The sequence below is a fragment of the Malaya genurostris genome, chromosome 3 (assembly GCF_030247185.1).
Source record: "Malaya genurostris strain Urasoe2022 chromosome 3, Malgen_1.1, whole genome shotgun sequence".
Lineage (NCBI taxonomy): Eukaryota > Metazoa > Arthropoda > Insecta > Diptera > Culicidae > Malaya > Malaya genurostris.
The window spans coordinates 272,281,117-272,299,853 of record NC_080572.1 but is presented as its reverse complement, the minus strand read 5'-3'; the positions used below and the strand labels follow the sequence as shown (position 1 = coordinate 272,299,853).

At 40.1% G+C, this 18,737-nt stretch overlaps 1 protein-coding gene across 1 annotated transcript in view; it reads right to left on the bottom strand.

Annotated features, from left to right (window-relative positions):
* LOC131439167 (bifunctional heparan sulfate N-deacetylase/N-sulfotransferase) overlaps window positions 1-18,737 on the bottom strand; it is a 156,917-nt gene continuing 138,180 nt past the window's right edge. The window contains exons 4-6 of the mRNA XM_058609864.1: window positions 5,339-7,184; window positions 4,923-5,275; window positions 1-1,806 (exon numbers count right to left, since the gene is read on the bottom strand). Coding sequence (XP_058465847.1) covers window positions 1,704-1,806; window positions 4,923-5,275; window positions 5,339-7,184 — 2,302 coding nt within the window. The 3' untranslated portion in view covers window positions 1-1,703. The remainder of the gene's footprint in view (window positions 1,807-4,922; window positions 5,276-5,338; window positions 7,185-18,737) is intronic.

The window sequence follows — 18,737 nt, the reverse complement described above, 5'->3', positions numbered from 1 at the left end:
TTTCGATTAATTCTCAGCTCAAGTTGATTTTTTATTCTGGCTCTGATAACATCCTTGCGCAATGTTTTTTTTTTATTATTTGTTGGATTCAGCTGTTGAGGCCTCTTAAAAGCACTATTTACACTTTTCTTTACTTTCCAGCTGCGGTGTCTCTCTCTCTACCTATCTAGGATTATAATGACAATAATAATTATCAACAAAACACTGGAAATGTGCCCGCCAGCGTCCTAGACGTCGTCGTCCTTGTCGTAGTCAGCTTCAAAATCTCGGACTGAGTGATTTCTGGATCTACGCATCGCTCTACTGGCTGTATATCTTATTAGACCGTTTCCGGAATATCTACATGCGTTCGAATCATCGGACTGATCGAAATTTCAAGCGTATTCTCGCAATGACCTTAGCTTCTCATAATTTTACTTTTCGTACAGCAGTTAAAAAAATAGACAATTTTCTTATTTCTCTCTGAATGTGAATGTGTTTTTCGCTGGGACAATAACTTTTTTTTATTCAGTATTACCATTTGTTAGATATGTTAAATTTTGCTTTTATTGCGTCCTTCAAAGATTTATTATTCCACGCACCTTTTGCTAGTATATGAGGATGACATTCTGAGTTCCGTTTTTGTTTCACCTCCCTCAATCAGTAAGTACAAGTTTCTGTTATCATCAGCATCATCATCGGGCCTCCGTTTATCTTAGAATAAGTACATCCAATGATATCAATAGAGCTTAAACGATTAGGAAGCAGGGTCTTAATGTTAGGAGGTTTCCTTAAACGTACAGTTAAAATATGGCAACAAAACAATTGACTCTAGAACGACTGTCAAAAATAGAAAACTTAAACTAAAATGTACACAATATACTGACTGCAGCCGAAAGGCCCCTCAGGTTTTTCGTCGTTCGATTTATTCTCGGTATAGCTATAAAAGTGAAAAACTAAACCCGTTTTACAATGGATATTTTACTCGATTGCTAGGCCGAATGTAATGTACATTCTAATCTTACCCCCACCCGATAGCAACCACGCAGGAAGCCACCTGGTGACGAACACTTTACGTTCTAGTATCCAAGACACAACCCACGAAACTAGATGTTCTTAATTTTTGTTCTCAATTTGATGAGAATTTCATATTAATAAATCAATTGAATGCAATCACTGTGAAAACCGACTTTTTTTTACTTATATTAAAATAGGAGGAGAATACTTTTAGTGTTGCAGCTGCAGATTATGACGCAGGTGAAGTGTTCTAGTGGATCTTATGTGGTGATTCGATCTACCGAAACAAGGTCACATCTTAACAAATTAAAATTTTGCTTCCTTTCCAAAGCAAGGAATGATAATCACAAAGGGTTAAACCGTACCAACTAAACTTAAAGCGTACCTTCAGGGAACAACGAAACGATCTTACTCTGAGTAACAAGTGGCTTTCGTTTTACCTACAATCTGTCGGCTCTACTACTAGCTATCCTAAAATTAAATCTCATTCGGTGTTTATAGTCTGTTCCGATTCTCTACTTGTAATCTTGATTTGTACAGCTGGACTGACTAATGACATAGCCTGCATATCGCAGAACCGTAATTGAATGACTATCAACAGAAAAAATGTACAGATGTGCCATTTTTCAGAGCATTTTACACTGAATGATCGGTTCCAGTTGCTGCTGCTGTTGCTTCTGCAACTGTTGTTGCTGTTGCCGCTGATGTTATGATGTCGTGGAGAGATCATCTTTCAACCACTGGGGAATGGGACGAGATCCGAGCTTCTTCAGGAGCTTGTTGAGGGCACTGTTGTGGTTTTGGTAATACCTGAAAAATAGGACAGATTTTGAATTAGTTTTCTGTTTATCAAAAGGATTTGAAGTTGAAATAAACTCAAAACATTACAAATGTCAGCCCCCTGTAGGAATGTACGAAACGAACGGTAGAGTAACAAATGTTTTCAAAATGATTGTTAGTTCAACCAACATTTGAATTATTCTTTCAGGGATGAACCTTCAATTTCCTGATGGGAAGGGAAGGATAAAAGGTACATGAAAGGGAATTGTGGGAAAACAGCTAAAAACATAAACTGTGCAAGCTGCAAAAGTTGTTGGCAAGTTTGGATGCAGCCCAAGAACGAATCTTGTGCTTTATCCAACTAGTTGAAAGTGGTAAAGCTGGTTCAGGACCAACGAAATCATTCGTTGCATTAGCTCTAGCCAACTCATCAGCCCATTCATTTCCAGTAATACCAGAATGGCCGGGTACCCACAAGAAGTAAACAGCATTTGAAATGCTGAGGTCTTCAATTTGAGTTTCAATGCAATCACTAGATTCGACCGTGAACCATTCGAACTGAGTGCTTTTTAAGATACCTGACTGTCGGAACAAAAATAAATTCGTTTACCACAAATTCTCTGCTGAAGTGCCGATTGTATTCCACATAGAAACGCGTAGATTACTGCTTGGAACACAGTACAGTATCTACCAAGTGAACGAGACTACTCTAGTCTCATTTCACGACAGTAGACACCAGTCTGTATAATAAACTATGTGTTCATCAAGCTGTCGTTCCAAATAACCAGACAACCATTCCTCACGAAGAGGATAGCTCACATTGAATGTTTTGAAAGGAAAACTGCATGTGAGAGTTAGGTCACTAGGAGCGAGTAAATACTTATCCCAGATAACCATTTAAGACCACAAACGAATGTGATTAGTAGCATAGTCTATAGGGTTACTGTTCCAAAGCCCTGTAACCTTAAGACGGTATGCACAAGATAATGCTTCTTGTTTTAGGAACACGTGTAGTGGTTTAATGCACAGTAGCGCCTCTAGAGCAGCAGTAGGAGTTGTCGTGAATGCTCCTGTCATTGCCATTAGGACCATCCTTTGGAGATGATTTAGCTTTGACTGAACTGTCGCGACTTCTCCTTTCTGCCACCATACAAGACAAGACATATGCCAGAATAGGTCTAACAATAGTTGTGTAGATCCAATGAATGTATCTGGGTTTGAGTCCCCATGATTTTCCAACGGCTCGTCTCCATTGGCCGAAAGCCATGCATGTTCTTTTAATTCAGTTCTGAATCCCTTCTAGAAGACTTGTACGGAGCAAAACTCTCAACTACCTATTTGACCGATTCAATCGTCACAATTCTTCGAGCAAGGGCCCGAGAATCGCAACTACCCGAAAAAGTTTCAGAAACAGCTGTCGGTTATGTCCATACATCCTGCAAAATGAGTGTTAATAAGATAGTGAAATACATCACCTACCAAGTACAAGTACTTACCATCTGAAGTTCTTAAGAAACCGACATTACAGTCTTCAGATTTCGAAAGTAACTTATTTAATCTGCTAGTCTCGTTGAGACTAGGAACATTTGTGCAAAGGCTTTTTCAACCACTTCGCTCAGACAATCGAAGAGTATTTTTGTAAGCCCTTCGAACCGACACGAATGCCTCCGACCGAACTCTGTGTCGGTAGTTTAAAGCTCTTCTGCATAGTTTCCTTAGTCTAGCAAGTTCAGCATTCCACCAAGCTAGTAGCTTGCACAATCCGAAGTGAACAAGCCTCTTCATATGCTGCAACTACGAGTGAGTTTGTCTCGTCGACAACATTTTCCAAATCAATTGGGGTTTCAATTGTTGGTTGGTACCCGTAAAATCTAGTCGCCAAGCCCTCTTCATAGAGGTCCCAGTTTGTAGATTTGGAATTACGATATGTTCGAATGATCAAAAATGATGTACTTATGATCAGATAAAGAAGGTTCGAGCTCATCGGAGACGAGCCAATTCAACAACTCATGCGCAATTCTATCAGAGCTAAGAGTTACGTCCAAAACTTCCTCTCTTTCAAATCTCGTAAAAGTTGGACGATTTCCTGCATTGGTATCAGAGCCTGTGGAATTTATATCTGTGCTGCAGCAAATGATATGGTGAGCATTTATGTCACTGCCGATTATAAGCGGTAAATCACTATTGCAGCAGTATGATACAACTTTTTCGAAGTCATCGCTTGGCAAAGGTTGGTTTTGAGGTAAATATGCCGAATAATAGACAAATTTACTGTCTATGCCATCAATAGTCAAACCAACTGTGACAGCACAAATATCTCGAGTTGTTAGCTGCGATATGAAAGAAACATCGAGAGCACTATTTGCAAGTATGCATGCTCGAGGCATTTCACGTGGATTAGTCATATCATTCTTGTAGAAGGCAACGAAAACTGGGTTTAACAACTTTCCAACGTAGAAGTTTCCTTTTTTTGGAAATTTGGTTCTTGAACCAAAGCTATAGAAGCTTTACCTTCTTGCAGAAGTCTGGATAAATTCATTATTGCTGGGCGTTTTTGCTGGAGATTGATTTGTGCTACTCTAACCATTATCAATTAAAGTAACAAATACTCCATCTCCAGCACTTATCGCACAACAACTAGAAGAAACCAAATATATTGGCTTATAACCGCCTATAGCGAACCATGGAAAAATTATTTTAAATGCTTTAATCATTTAAATCCCACGAGTTGCGAAGAATGAAATCGTCCACTGTGCCAGAGCTTCGCTTAACACAGTAAGGGCAAAACCCAAGATATTCCGATCACGACTGCATTGTTTAACCTCCTGCAACCATTCAGTCATCGGGCACGGAAATACACCTTGACTTGAGAGTTTCTATTTTTGTGGGAACAGGATACCAGTGGATAAATTATTGGTAGTCACACGGCTTACCTGTTTGGTAGACTACCACCGGGACAGGTGAACCGTAGCGTTATTCTTAGCTCAGTTAGGCAACCGCTACCGACACTACACGGCTACCTAGGCTACTCAGAAAGGGAAGTTGACATTGATGGTCAACTTTCATGGGTGGCCGCGAGCAGCCGGAAGACAGCCCAGACCAAACCAATGATTTCATGCAACGTAGGAAAAAAACCCCAACCCTACCTTTGCAGCCACTTGGCGCTCCGCTCGTCCATCGGCGGATACTGGCGTCCCTTCGATTTCCCCAGACACTTGTTTTTGTTCTCGTTGACAATCTGACAGTAGAAGCCCTTCTTGTTGTCGAACCGAAGGTGCTCACTGTAGTCGTAGATGGGCGAAAGTTTCAGGAACCGCTGCAGTTCCATCATCACCTCGACCGGATTGGACTTGAGCTGTTCGCCGTCGATGATGTGCAGCTGTTGCTGCGGATAGTAAGCCAACCACCGTTCCAGATGCTGAGCGTACTTGCCCGGGTTCAGACAGCGGTTGCGTAGATCCCGTAACGACTTGGGCGCCGAATCGGTGGCCATGATTACCTGGACGGAGAAATGTGACAATTAGAATGAAATCACTTGACCCCTAACAGTTAGTTAACTAACCTGGAAAAAAGTGTAATTGTTTGCGATCGGATCTCCGTGAGCTTTGATGTGCTGATACCAGGAGTAGGCTCGTTTCGCAGGCGAAATTAGTATCGTGACAAGTTTGGCATGCGGCAGCAGTGCATGTGCACGTTTCGGTACCAATTCCCCGTCGAAGTAGGTGGCCGATTTTTCAAACATATACCGTCCGCCGGTCCCATTCGCCTGAACCGGGAAAAAGTTCTGATACCAATCCAAACCACGATAGTAGTTGTTGCCATTGAAGAACTGAATCTCCTCGAAGGTATCCGGATTCGGGAGGTTACTCGCTAGCGATGGATGCAAACTGAGGAAGGTATACAGAGCGGTGGTTCCTGTTTTTTGCGGTCCAATTACTAAAAATTTTGGCAGTGTTTCGCAGCTTTTGTTCCGTGACCAGATCTTAATGTGTCGTTGATCGTCACATGGATTGCCCCACACGGGGTCCGTTTCGTCTGGATGTAGCTTGAAATAAGTTTCACCAAGCTGTAGCGGTGGAGCTGAAGTCAGCTTGAGATTCGTCCAACATCGTAAGAATTTGATTACGGATTCAAATGTGTACAGTGCAAGGCGATCGCTTCCGTAATTCGACATGTGAGTCATGAAAATGTTAATCGGATTGTAAACAATAGTTTGAAACAATTCTCCGCCTTGGATGGATTCGTCCAGTTTGTCGCGTCCGCCCGGGTAGCGATCGATGTACATTGTGTGAGTGAAAAGGCCGCAGGTTTGTCTGGGAAGCACCATGATATTTCGGTGGATAAAACCTCTACGAAGACGCGCTGGACGAAGATGTGGATATTCTTCGGTCGACGTTACCTTAATGTTCCACACCTTTTTCCATGCCATGTAGAGAAGCTCGTGCGCCGGATAGACTCCGGAGTGATGAGGCGAAACCGAGTAGCCCGAATCCGTCGGAATACCTTTCTCCTTGGCAAAATCCTTATTCAGCATCATGTCGTTCATCAGCGTTGTCACATTATCATACAAATGAGGCTGCTGGTGATTCCACATGTGCGAGAACCAGTTGAACTGATCTACGTTTCTCAGCAGCATGTCGTCTCCGAGATTTTCCTCGTGCGTTCCGTGGTGAAAGTACTTTCCCGAAAATCCCAGATTAAACCTAAACCCCGGAACCATTCGCGATATACGATTTTGGGTGGCAATCAAGGCGTGAACATCATCCGGTTTAAGTCGAGTTCCTTTTTCACCAACGAATATATCATCCACATCGATCAGTATCCTTCGTTCAAGGTTCAAACTGAGCTGTCCATGGCTTAAGTAGGACAAAGCATCCAAAAACAGTAACCTATGCAACCAAAATCGCAACCCAGCACCGAACAACACTCGCTGGATTCCATCCACCCGGCCGTGATCCTGAATTACCGTAGCCAACGGCGGTTGCACTCCGTCCGTCGGATAGTCCTGTGTGTTCCGTTGGGCCCATTCTAACGGTTCATATGTGCTATGATTATGCTGGAATACGGCCCAATCTCCTCCGGGTAGTGGGCCCCAGGCAGTATCGCCGGCCCGAGTTAAACGCAGCACCGGTGAACCAGGATTCAAACTAGCATCCCGCAGTCGTAAGTTCGTGTGCACATACAGTGGAAAACCGCGTAACTGAGCTCCCACCAGGGTCTCCTCACTGGCAGCTACGAAGCCAATAATTCCCACCGAGTAATCACGGCAGTACTTATCGAGCAGCTGCCGGTTCCAATTATCCATCTGCAGGTACTTTTCCAAGTTCTCGAACACGATCACACCGTACCGGCCCTTGTCCTGAATGGTCAGCACCGGGACGTTTTTGCCGGCGACTTCGACTTTGTATCTGAAAATGAGAGATCAAAAAAAAATGGTGAATTAGATGGTGCTATATAAGTGCGATTCACAAGTCCGGACAAATTGTCTGCCGGGAGCGCGGAAATTAAACTACACTTCAGCAAAGGAAAGGAAAACCGTCATTCATAGAGGCAAACAAAGTTGCCTTGCTTCGGCTTACAAACGATTCTTTGTCGAAACTTTACTATCTGGATGGCTTCCGAGAATTTGTTGGGAAACAAAAGTAGTAAAAAAAAAACGCAAGCTGTTGGGAGTTGGAAAAGTTAGATGTACATATTTTACCACCCCGGTCTCGGACCCGTTCTGGTTGCTTCGAAAGCCGACATAGGAGTATTCTCTCTCTATGGTATATGTACTTATATTCATTCCGGAACATCCGGAATTAGAACAAAAAACATAAAATTCTACGTGATTCTTTTAGAAGTGAACAATAATCAATGAATCTAGAATGCCATGAATTTAAGTAGTACCACGTTTGAAACAATGGAAACATGCACCATCATCCCTTGTTTCCGATTTTATTATTTTTTGTCTGACTTTCAATTGTTTCGAGAATAAAAAAGTCTGGCTGTATGTGAAAAGGTTAGCACAAGTGGTTCCAGAAGGCATCGGATACATCTGGTAATAGCACTGCGGATAATTTCAGTTACACAGCTGTACAGTTTTTGAAAAGGATCAAATAGTGCTAGTTTCTCACCCTCCTCCTCATATGCGCTTTAAAAAACCAAAGTTAGGTTTTGAACGAACAATACATAACCTCACAAAATGAGCAGAATGTACATCATTTGGCAGCTACCGGCGGTGGTTTGATTACATGCTCATTCTAACCTCAATTTATTTGACGATTCAGCAGTACTGTTAACCAGAAATGCCAGGTGAAAATTTCAAATATCTGCAGACAGGGTTTAAAAAGTCTGTAAATGTGAAAAAAAATCAGCAGTTAGCAAGCATGCCTTGCTGTCAGCAATTTCTCTATTAAGTATGACACGCAAAACTGATTTGGCATCTCTGCTGTTAACATGCTCGCAAGGCAACGTGGTTCAACATTCGCCAGATATACACACTTAAAACGAATTCTTGATTCTTGGTAAAGTAAAATGCCGAGACAGATCGGCAACACATAATTCTCGGTTGATTTTCCAGAAGGCCGTAAGAGAAAGTGACAGTTTCTCTTTGTTTACTTTCTCTTCTATTAATTACCGAGCGGTTTACACGTTTATGCCCCGTTTACACTTCTGCTGGCTGCCAGCATGCTGGTGTCAGTGTACTGCCCTCTTAGGAAAAAACGTTCAACTGTGGTCCAATGATCCAAAGTATTAGACCAACGAAGGACCACCGTTGAACGTTTTTTTCCTCAGACGGCAGTACACTGACACCAGCATGCTGGCAGTCAGCAGAAGTGTAAACGGGGCATTATCACTTAACTCTTTGCATAGAATGATGCTCGAAACGTTCGACTTTCAAACAGAACTGTGAAATCCAAGAAAATCTTTTTAAATCACACCACAATAATCGAAAAAGAGAGTGAACAAAGAGAAACTGTCAAAAATCAACCGAGAATTTTGCTCAGTAATCAGTGCACTTTCATTTCAATACATAACCAAAGCGATTTGTTTTAAGATTTAATGTTACCAATTCACTAAGATGCAAGATTAGATTATTTTTCACCTAGCTTTGATGTGTTTTTCTTTTGGATGCGATGTTTTCTGTTATTGAATCGAACTACAAGTGTTAAACAATTCATTTTCTAGTGGAAATGAGTACAGCACAAATGTATGTGCAAAACACTCCATTCGGTCGACCGTGTGTCAATTGCAATCTATATGGAAAACAATGTGACATTCATATGAAATTCATATAGAATCTAGAGGTAACGATATAGATTATCGTTTTGATGTGCATTTCAGATAAATGTAACATGATTGCCACTAAATATTAACAGCTTTTACACTCATTTTATGAGTTGAGTGTACCTTTTCATGAATTTCATGTGTTCTAAACAGAGCTTAAAATTGTCACGCATTCTCAATGAAAGAGTCCAATCCAACAGCTTCATATTCGTTTTTGACTGTCTCATTCGTAAATGACCGCACCCAAAACAAACGAAGAGAGACAAAGCATTTTCGTCTATCATTGCAAAAAGAAGAGAGTATCAATGTTACCGTCACTCGTTCCTCCATGACAAGACGAAATCAAACTAACATTTGCAGGGAGAATCCGACGAATTTCAGTTCTCATTCTTTCATCGATATAATGAAAATTTGTGGCGTTTGGCTATAAAAAGAGACTAAATCATAATAAATCGAAGTAATTACACCCCGAAACCTCTTTGGAAACCAAAACTACTACGGATTCGAGCACCAACAGGTAAAAGTCATTGTGAAACCTTTTTCTGTCATTTTCGATTCTCAAAGCTTCGGTTGAATATCGATACTGCATACTATGGGATTGTTACTGAAAACCGCAAATGACTGAAAGGGCAAATGAAAGAAAGAACACAATTTTGAAACTACTGTTCCGCTTATGTCATTGAGTGGACATGGATCTCGTTGTCTTAATTTGCAAGCGCAGCTGAGAGTGAAACATCTTTCTCGTCATTTTCGTATATATTGAATCAATGAAAATGACTGTTTTTAGCTCTGGTTTCTACATGTATCGATATTTCAAATACTGTGCACATGATGCTAGCGTGCAAATTATTTTCAGTGTATTATGTTTTCCGAAATTTGATTTAGTAGTAGGGATGTCCGATACCGAGTTGATACTTTGAGGTATCGATACTTTCTTTCAAGAATGGGGTATTTTTGGTATCGATATCACATCAGAGCGATACTGTTAGTATCGATACTTTTGGTCTCGATACTTACAGTATCGCAACAGATTAAAGTTCATTCCCATTACAACGGAATATTTTTCGTTTGTTTCAATTATAGGGACATTAACCAGAAAAAAATCATAAACCTGTGTGCGGGGCTGGGAATCGAACCCAGGTGGGCTGCGTGAAAAGAATAGATTATACCCGTCCCCAAAGGAACTTTTTTTTTCTTCGGCTTCGACGAAGCGCCAGGCTCGTACATGGATTGGTATGACGTGTACTAGCCGTCGTTGAAACACGTTCCCGACAATCTCGCTTCGTCCCACGAGTGCACTGAATGAGAGTTCAATGAGAGAAAACCATCAACAAAACACGCACATAAAGGCCATCATACTCTTAGATGATTCAATAAAATCATTTTTCACACTCATAGCATTTTCTCTCAGTGCGCCTGTGGGACGACGCGAGATTGTCGAGAACGAATATCAACGACGACTAGTCCACGTCATACCAATACATGCCTGAGCCTGGTGCTTCCAATTCGTTCGTCCCCGGTCCCGTCGTAATAGCTTTCTATTTCTTCGCGTTTCGCCTTCGACTCATCAGTTTTTAAATTCTTCTTCCATGTCGCGTCTAGCAGTTCAATTTATACCGTTAGCTTAGCACTGATTATCCAAAGGTAAAACGCGAATAAATAGAAAAAAATGTGCTTTTGCACATACCAACAAAATCCCTAAATATTCAATAGGAATTGGTTTCTAGTGTAGTATCCGTGCATCGACATAAAGGAATGAAATTTTTTGAAAAAAAAAGGTGAAATATGGAATCATCATGGCTCCAACACAAGGTGGCTTGCGGAAATTCTTTGACGTGGACCAAAAGTCTTGAAAGGCGAAGTGCAATCTTTGAGGCAAGAAACTGGTATACTGGTGACACAACAAATTTATGGAAAAACCTTACTGTACATCATAAAATCACGCCACAGTCAACAATTTTATTTTATTTCGAAATGATTGCTGCGCAAGTATCAATTGATACCTTCAGGTATCGATACTTTATTGCCTTTTGATACCTTGTATCGATACACAAAATTCCGGTATCCCGATACCCTAGGTATCGATACTTTTCCTTCCGAGTACCATCCCTATTTAGTAGATTTACTAATTTTTAGGCAAAGTGCATCTTTAGGCCCAAATTTGGCAAAATCTTGTGCTGAACTTATCGGTGATTAATAATTATTTCGAAATTAGTAAAGGCTTTTGACGAGATTTCGAAATATGTGTTAGCTTTTGCCGTCTAGTCGTCGTTTTACATTTTTGCTTGGTAATACACAGTTATTTTATGACGAAATATTTCAGAGAAAATTTCCGGTAGTCATTAGAAGAAATTGAATTAGTCTAAAAGGAAGACGTGAGAATCTACGATTCATGCAGTAAGTATAATAACTACAAATTATCGTTGACTATTTATAGAAAGATCCTTTCAGTACCTTCGTTCACTGTCGGGAAGTCATTATAGGATAAATCAAAGAACTTCAAAATGTCTTTCAACATATTCGTCAATTTGCGTTTAGCCCGAATTGCATAATTTACAATTATACGTCCTCGAAACATAAGTATTTTTTGTATGTTTCTACAGAAATAAAATTAAACATTGATCCCCGATTTAATGTTTACAATTAGAAAAAAAAAACGAATTCAATTGCTAAAGGCTCAGTAATTTTTGAATTTTACTTCGTTGCTTTTGCTGAACATTCAGTAAAGGATATGCCGAACAGACAGTCAACTTTTTTGCTGACTATTTCGGGTAATAACTGCCGTTTGTCACATTTGAGATTGCCGAAACTCCAAAATTTAATCTTTTGTCGAGACGATTACCGAGTACTCGGCGGTGCAATTTTTTTTGCCGAGATTCAGCTTAAAAAAGTGTGTAAGGCAAAGTCCGTAGAGGAAGAGCTGTTGAACTGTCAAGGATGAATGTTTGTTCATTTTTGACGTCAACATAAAAAAAACCTCATTGGAAATGTAAACAAACCACAAGCACATGTCAAACATGAACTTTATTCATGTTTGATATTCACAATTTGTAAAATATTTCTTTGGTTGAAGGTTCATATCATTGCAAAGTGCAACTAACTTCGACATTCTAAAACGGCCTTTTACTCTTGGTAGCCGGATACCGGCAAAACGATTACTTTCTGAAATTCGTTCAGTTAAAAAATAGGCAACCGTAACTGACAAGATATCACCACATCGAACTGACAATCGCACAACCACGCGTTTAACCATGCGATAGCCACCTCTTAACCAAAATTATAGAATGTTACATGGATATTCCTCGCAATTTGAACCACATCCACATACGTCCCAGTTGAACATGGTCTCAGGAATATCATCAGACAAAAATCTGCAAGGAAATATGCAATGCTTCAATGGTTTTTAGACATCACAAGCCCGTCTTTCATGTTTCAACTTGGAGATAATCAGCGGCATTGCTGAGTATGAAAAATCTTAATTCAATAGTTAATTCCATCATTTTGAGCAATCGAAAAGTTAAGTTGAAGGAGATAGGTAACGTCGAAAAGATAGTGTTGTTTATGCCTACTTGAAAATAGTAAATTCAAATGGCCTTTTTCCCACTCATTTAGACTGTAGTGTCCCATGAAAAAAAAAATTAAATGAGTAAATGAAAAATAAAAATGAAGAGTGTTCACATTTTCGCATGAGCACTTAAATATGAATAATATGTTTGCAAAATAATCGGACCAAAAACAACTTATCGTTACGATGCCTAGATTCCTCGAATAGAATTTCAAACTGCTTCGCGGATCCACCATATTCAACATATTTAACCCCTTCTATCATTTTCTGTGCTCTGATTTAGAAAAGAAGCGTTTTTCGAGGTTAACACTCCGAATATCAAGGGAGCAAAAAAGTTACGCGGACTGCCAAGGGTACCATGGAAAGTGGGAACGATAATTTAGACTGACTATATCTCAACTAGTTTTTTTACCTAATTTAAAAGTTTTATCTCCAATAAAAAGGTGAATTTATTGATAATGAAATATACTAAGAGTTATGAAAAGTTCTACTCAAAGTTACAAGAAAAAGTGCAAACCAAAGTCTTTTGAAAAGAAGTGGAAACACTGACTGATCATATCTCAGCCGTTTCTAGTTTGATTCACCATAATTTTCTATTTTTCATAACCCTTAGCATATTTCATGCTCAATGAATTCTCTATTCTAATAGTGATAAAACTTTTGAAATCATTCAGTAAAAACCATTCAAGCGAAGAGGTTGTGTTTCGATTGTACTGGCTCGTGAGTTAACGGCTGCTACCGAGACAATTCTAAGCTTCAGGTAGTTAAACTGCCCATAGCAAACGCAATATTCGGGGCGTTTCCCGACTGGAAAGCTAGCAACGAAGGCCATCCCGTTCATACGCACAGAGGTGTAGAGACACAGAGGTGCGAGAGCATAGAAGTGACGAGTCACAGAGGTGCCATCGCATAAAGGTGCGAAGACGAAGGGGTGCAAAGACACAGAGGTGCTAAAGCAACCCAGTGCTGATCTACCAGGTACCAGAATTTGTACGCTGCGTAGGATCAAAAGAGACGGCATATATCGCGAGGTGCTACACTGCAAGCATCGCATTTGATCGCCACCAAGAGCAAAAGCACTGTACCTGGGGTCAGGTACAGCAAGTGCAGTGGTGTTCACAACGACGGCAGAGCAACTGAGATAGCAGTAAACGACAGAAGACTGCCAATTGGAAACAGCAAAAGACTGCCAATTGGAAATCGTTGGAAGAGCTTCACGTCGTTCTTCACGATAAAGGAACAGAGACATCAGCTACAAGGTAGATTTAATTTAATTTATTTTTTATTTCTTATATCTGAAATTTTACTAAACATAAGTTTTTATTTTGGTATTATTAATTTACAAAAAAAATTTAATGTAATGGATGATCTCATGGAAGATCATCCGAATCCGATTCCGGATACTAGTAAAAGTTTAAATACTCCGAGGGCTAAACATTATCCACAGGGTACCACTGGGCCATGGATAGTCTATCTTCGAAAAAAAGAAAAGATTTTAAACTTGATGCAAATTACAAAGGATTTGACATCACATTTCTCTGAAGTTAAAGAAATCTGTAAGGTTAATAGAGATAAAATTCGAGTTGTAGTTAACGACTTGAAACAGGCAAACGATATTGTAACCTGTAAATTATTTGCTATTGAATATCGAGTTTACATTCCATCGAAGGAGGTAGAAATTGACGGTGTTGTGACTGAAGCAAGTCTGACAGCAGATGATTTACTTAAAAATGGAGTTGGCCGTTTTAAAAACTCCATGCTTGAGGGAGTTAAGATACTCGAGTGCAAACAATTGTACTCAGCATCTATTGTCGATGGAAAAAAGTCTTATCGTCCCTCAGATTCGTTTCGCGTAACATTTGCCGGATCTGCATTGCCTAGCCATGTCTATATCGATAAAATTCGTCTTCCTGTTCGGCTTTTCGTACCGCATGTTATGAATTGCACGAACTGTAAAAAATTCGGACATACAGCTACTTACTGTAGTAATAAGTCCAAATGTATCAAATGTCAAGGGCCTCATAAGGATAATCTTTGCGATAAAGATGTTGAAAAATGTGTTTATTGTGGGGAAAGCCCTCATGATGATCTTTCAGTGTGCGCTGCATTTAAGCTGCGTAAAGACAAAATGAAGCTTTCTTTAAAAGCACGGTCTAAGCGCACATATGCAGAAATGCTCAAAACGGTCATACATGTCTCCCCTTTGGAAACCGAAAACGGTTTTTCAAATCTTGCGGAGCCAGAGGAATCTGACTCTGACGGAAATAGTGAAGATACCTCGTTTGTCACTCCTCAAGGGTCTGTTAAGAGGAGATTAACAAACCACAAAATACCAAAAAAGACACCTAAAATTATACCTTCAAAAAAAGATCCCCGTGTTAAAGCTAAAAAGCCAAATTTAAAACCAAAAACTGTGCCTCCTGGTTTGTCAAATTCACAAACCAATCCAGGAACTAGCTCAAGAAAAGACAATAATCCAGTGGGCTCCATTTCACATTCACCAACAGGATTACTGAAATTTTCGGAAATTGTAGAATGGATTTTCGCTGCATTCAATATTTCTGAACCTCTAAAGACCATCATAACAGCATTCCTTCCAATAGCTAGAACTTTTTTGAAACAGTTATCAGCTCAATGGCCAGCTCTTTCAGGTTTTGTATCATTTGATGGATAATTTATCATCCGCCGCAAATGATTCAATCACTGTCCTGCAGTGGAATTGTCGAAGCATCATGCCAAAACTTGATTCATTTAAAGTTTTGTTGCATAGTCAAAAATGTGATGTATTTGCTTTGTGCGAAACATGGCTTACATCAAACATAGCCTTAAATTTTAATGACTTTAACATTATACGTCTCGACAGAGACTCCCCGTATGGTGGAGTGCTTTTAGGAATTAAGAAATGTTATTCCTTTTATAGATTAAACATTCCTTCGACTTCTAGTATAGAAGTTGTTGCTTGTCAAATAAACATTAAAGGAAAGGACATTTGCATTGCTTCGGTATATATTCCTCCAAGAGCTCAAGTTGGACAACGACAGCTTAATGAAATTGTCGAAGCCCTTCCTGCTCCACGTTTGATTTTAGGAGATTTCAATTCGCACGGAATGATGTGGGGTTCCGTTTACAATGATAGCAGATCATCTCTAATATATAATATTTGCGACAATTTTAGCATGACGGTACTAAATATGGGTAGCATGACACGGATCCCAAGACCTCCTGCACGTCCAAGTGCATTAGATTTATCTCTTTGTTCGACTTCAATTCGACTAGATTGCACCTGGAAAGTATTTCCTGATTTACATGGTAGCGATCATTTACCAATCATCATCTCAATTAGCAGTAACAAAGGCATTGCTAATTCAGTTAATATTCCATATGATTTGACAAAAAATATTGACTGGATTAAATACCAAAGTAATATTTCAAGTGTCTTAACTTCAATGGAAGAGCTTCCCCCACTTGAAGAATATGACTTCCTCGTTTGTTCGATTCTGGAGGCCGCAGAACAAGCCCAAACCAAACGATTTCTTGGTCCATCGTCTAACAGAAGACCTCCAAATCCTTGGTGGGACAAAGAGTGCTCAGATGCTAAACACGCGAAACAAAATGCTTTCAAGACGTTTTTAAAACGAGGAGGAGGAACTCCTCAGAATTTTGAAAAATTCTTGGTTTTAGAAACCAAGTACAAGAACATACTTCGGGTTAAGAAATGCAGCTATTGGAGACATTTTGTGGAAGGTTTGTCAAGAGAAACCTCAATGAGCACTCTTTGGAATACGGCCAGACGAATGAGGAATCGTAACGTAGGAAATGAGAGTGAGGAGTACTCGAATCGATGGATATTTGATTTTGCGAGGAAAGTTTGTCCAGATTCCGTTCCTACGCATAGCATTGTTAGGGAGTCTTCTTCAAATGATGATTCCATTGATAGCCCCTTTTCAATGATGGAATTTTCCATAGCACTCATGTCTTGTAACAATAACGCTCCTGGATTGGACAGAATTAAATTCAACTTGGTGAAGAATCTGCCCGACCTCGCAAAAAGACGTTTGTTGGAATTGTTCAACAAGTTTCTTGAGCAAAATATTGTTCCACCTGACTGGAGACAAGTGAAAGTTATCGCCATTCAAAAGCCGGGGAAACCAGCTTCCAATCACAACTCATATAGACCCATTGCGATGTTGTCCTGCATCAGAAAATTGTTCGAAAAAATTATTCTACGACGTCTCGACACTTGGGTCGAGACGAACGGTTTGTTGTCAGATACTCAGTTTGGCTTCCGTAGAAATAAAGGGACGAATGATTGCCTTGCATTACTTTCGTCTGACATCCAAATTGCCTTCGCTCAAAAGCAACAAATGGCATCTGTATTTTTAGACATTAAAGGAGCATTTGATTCAGTTTCCATTGATGTTCTTTCAGACAAGCTCCACCAACATGGACTCCCAGCGGTTATAAATAATTATTTGCACAACCTTTTGTCAGAGAAACGCATGCATTTTTCACATGGCGATTTGGCAACAATCAGAATTAGCTACATGGGTCTCCCGCAAGGCTCATGCCTCAGTCCGCTCCTCTATAATTTTTACGTGAATGACATTGACAGCTGTCTAGTAACCCCATGTACACTAAGACAATTGGCAGATGATGGCGTGGTTTCAGTTACTGGATCCAAAGCTATTGATCTGCAAAAACCATTGCAAGATACCTTAGATAAATTGTCCGTTTGGGCTGTTCATCTTGGTATCGAATTCTCTGCGGAGAAAACAGAGCTGGTCGTCTTTTCAAAAAAGCATGATCCCGCGCAACTTCAGCTTCATATGATGGGAAGAATAATCGAACAGGTTTTGACTTTCAAATACCTCGGGGTGTGGTTTGATTCCAAATGCACGTGGGGAGGACACATTAGGTATCTGATAACGAAATGCCAACAAAGAGTAAATTTTCTTCGAACAATAACAGGGTCTTGGTGGGGTGCTCATCCGCAAGATCTAATAAAATTGTATCAGACAACGATACTTTCAGTGATGGAATATGGATGCGTTTGTTTTCGTTCCGCTGCAAATTCTCATATTATCAAACTTGAGCGAATTCAGTACCGTTGTTTGCGAATTGCTTTAGGCTGCATGCATTCGACACATACAATGAGTCTTGAAGTTCTGGCGGGAGTTCTTCCATTAAAAGATCGATTTTGGGAGCTTTCATCACGCCTGCTAATAAGATGTGATGTGCTGAATCCCATGGTAATTAATAATTTCGAACGACTAGTCGAGCTTCGATCTCAAACAAAATTCATGACAGTATATTTTAACCATATGTCACAGGAAATCAACCCTTCAAGATATATTCCTATCCGTGTCAGCCTCCTAAATGTACCTGACTCAACTTTATTTTTCGACACATCCATGCAGCGCGAAGTGCGTGGAATCCCGGACCACCTACGCTCTATGGAAATCCCAAAAATATTTTCAAGTAAGTTCAGGCATATTAACTCTGAGAAAATGTTTTACACGGACGGATCGCGAATGGAAGAAGCGACAGGGTTTGGTATGTTCAACAATAATGTTTCGGCCTCATTCAAGCTTCAAGAACCTGCATCTGTTTATATAGCAGAGTTAGCAGCAGTTCATTATAGCTTGAATGTAATCGTCACATTATCTCCAAACCATTATTTCCTCTTCACAGATAGTCTGAGTGCAATTGAAGCCATTCGCTCAAACGCTGCTGGCAAAAATGAACCGTTTTTCTTGGGTAAAATAAAACAGTGTCTGAACGACATATTGAATAATAATTATCTAATCACAATAGTTTGGGTTCCGGCTCATTGCTCCATTCCAGGCAATGAAAGAGCCGATATTTTAGCCAAACGTGGTGCTATTGAGGGTGAAATTTATGAGAGACCGATTGCTTTCAACGAATTCTATAGCGCGTCTCGCCAAAGAACACTTGCCAGCTGGCAAGCTTCTTGGGATAAAGATGATCTGGGTCGGTGGATGCACTCAATTATTCCTAAAATATCGACAAAGGCATGGTTCAGGGGACTGGATGTGAGTAGAGATTTCATTCGTGTGATGTCCAGACTCATGTCCAATCACTACACGTTAGATGCACATCTCCTTCG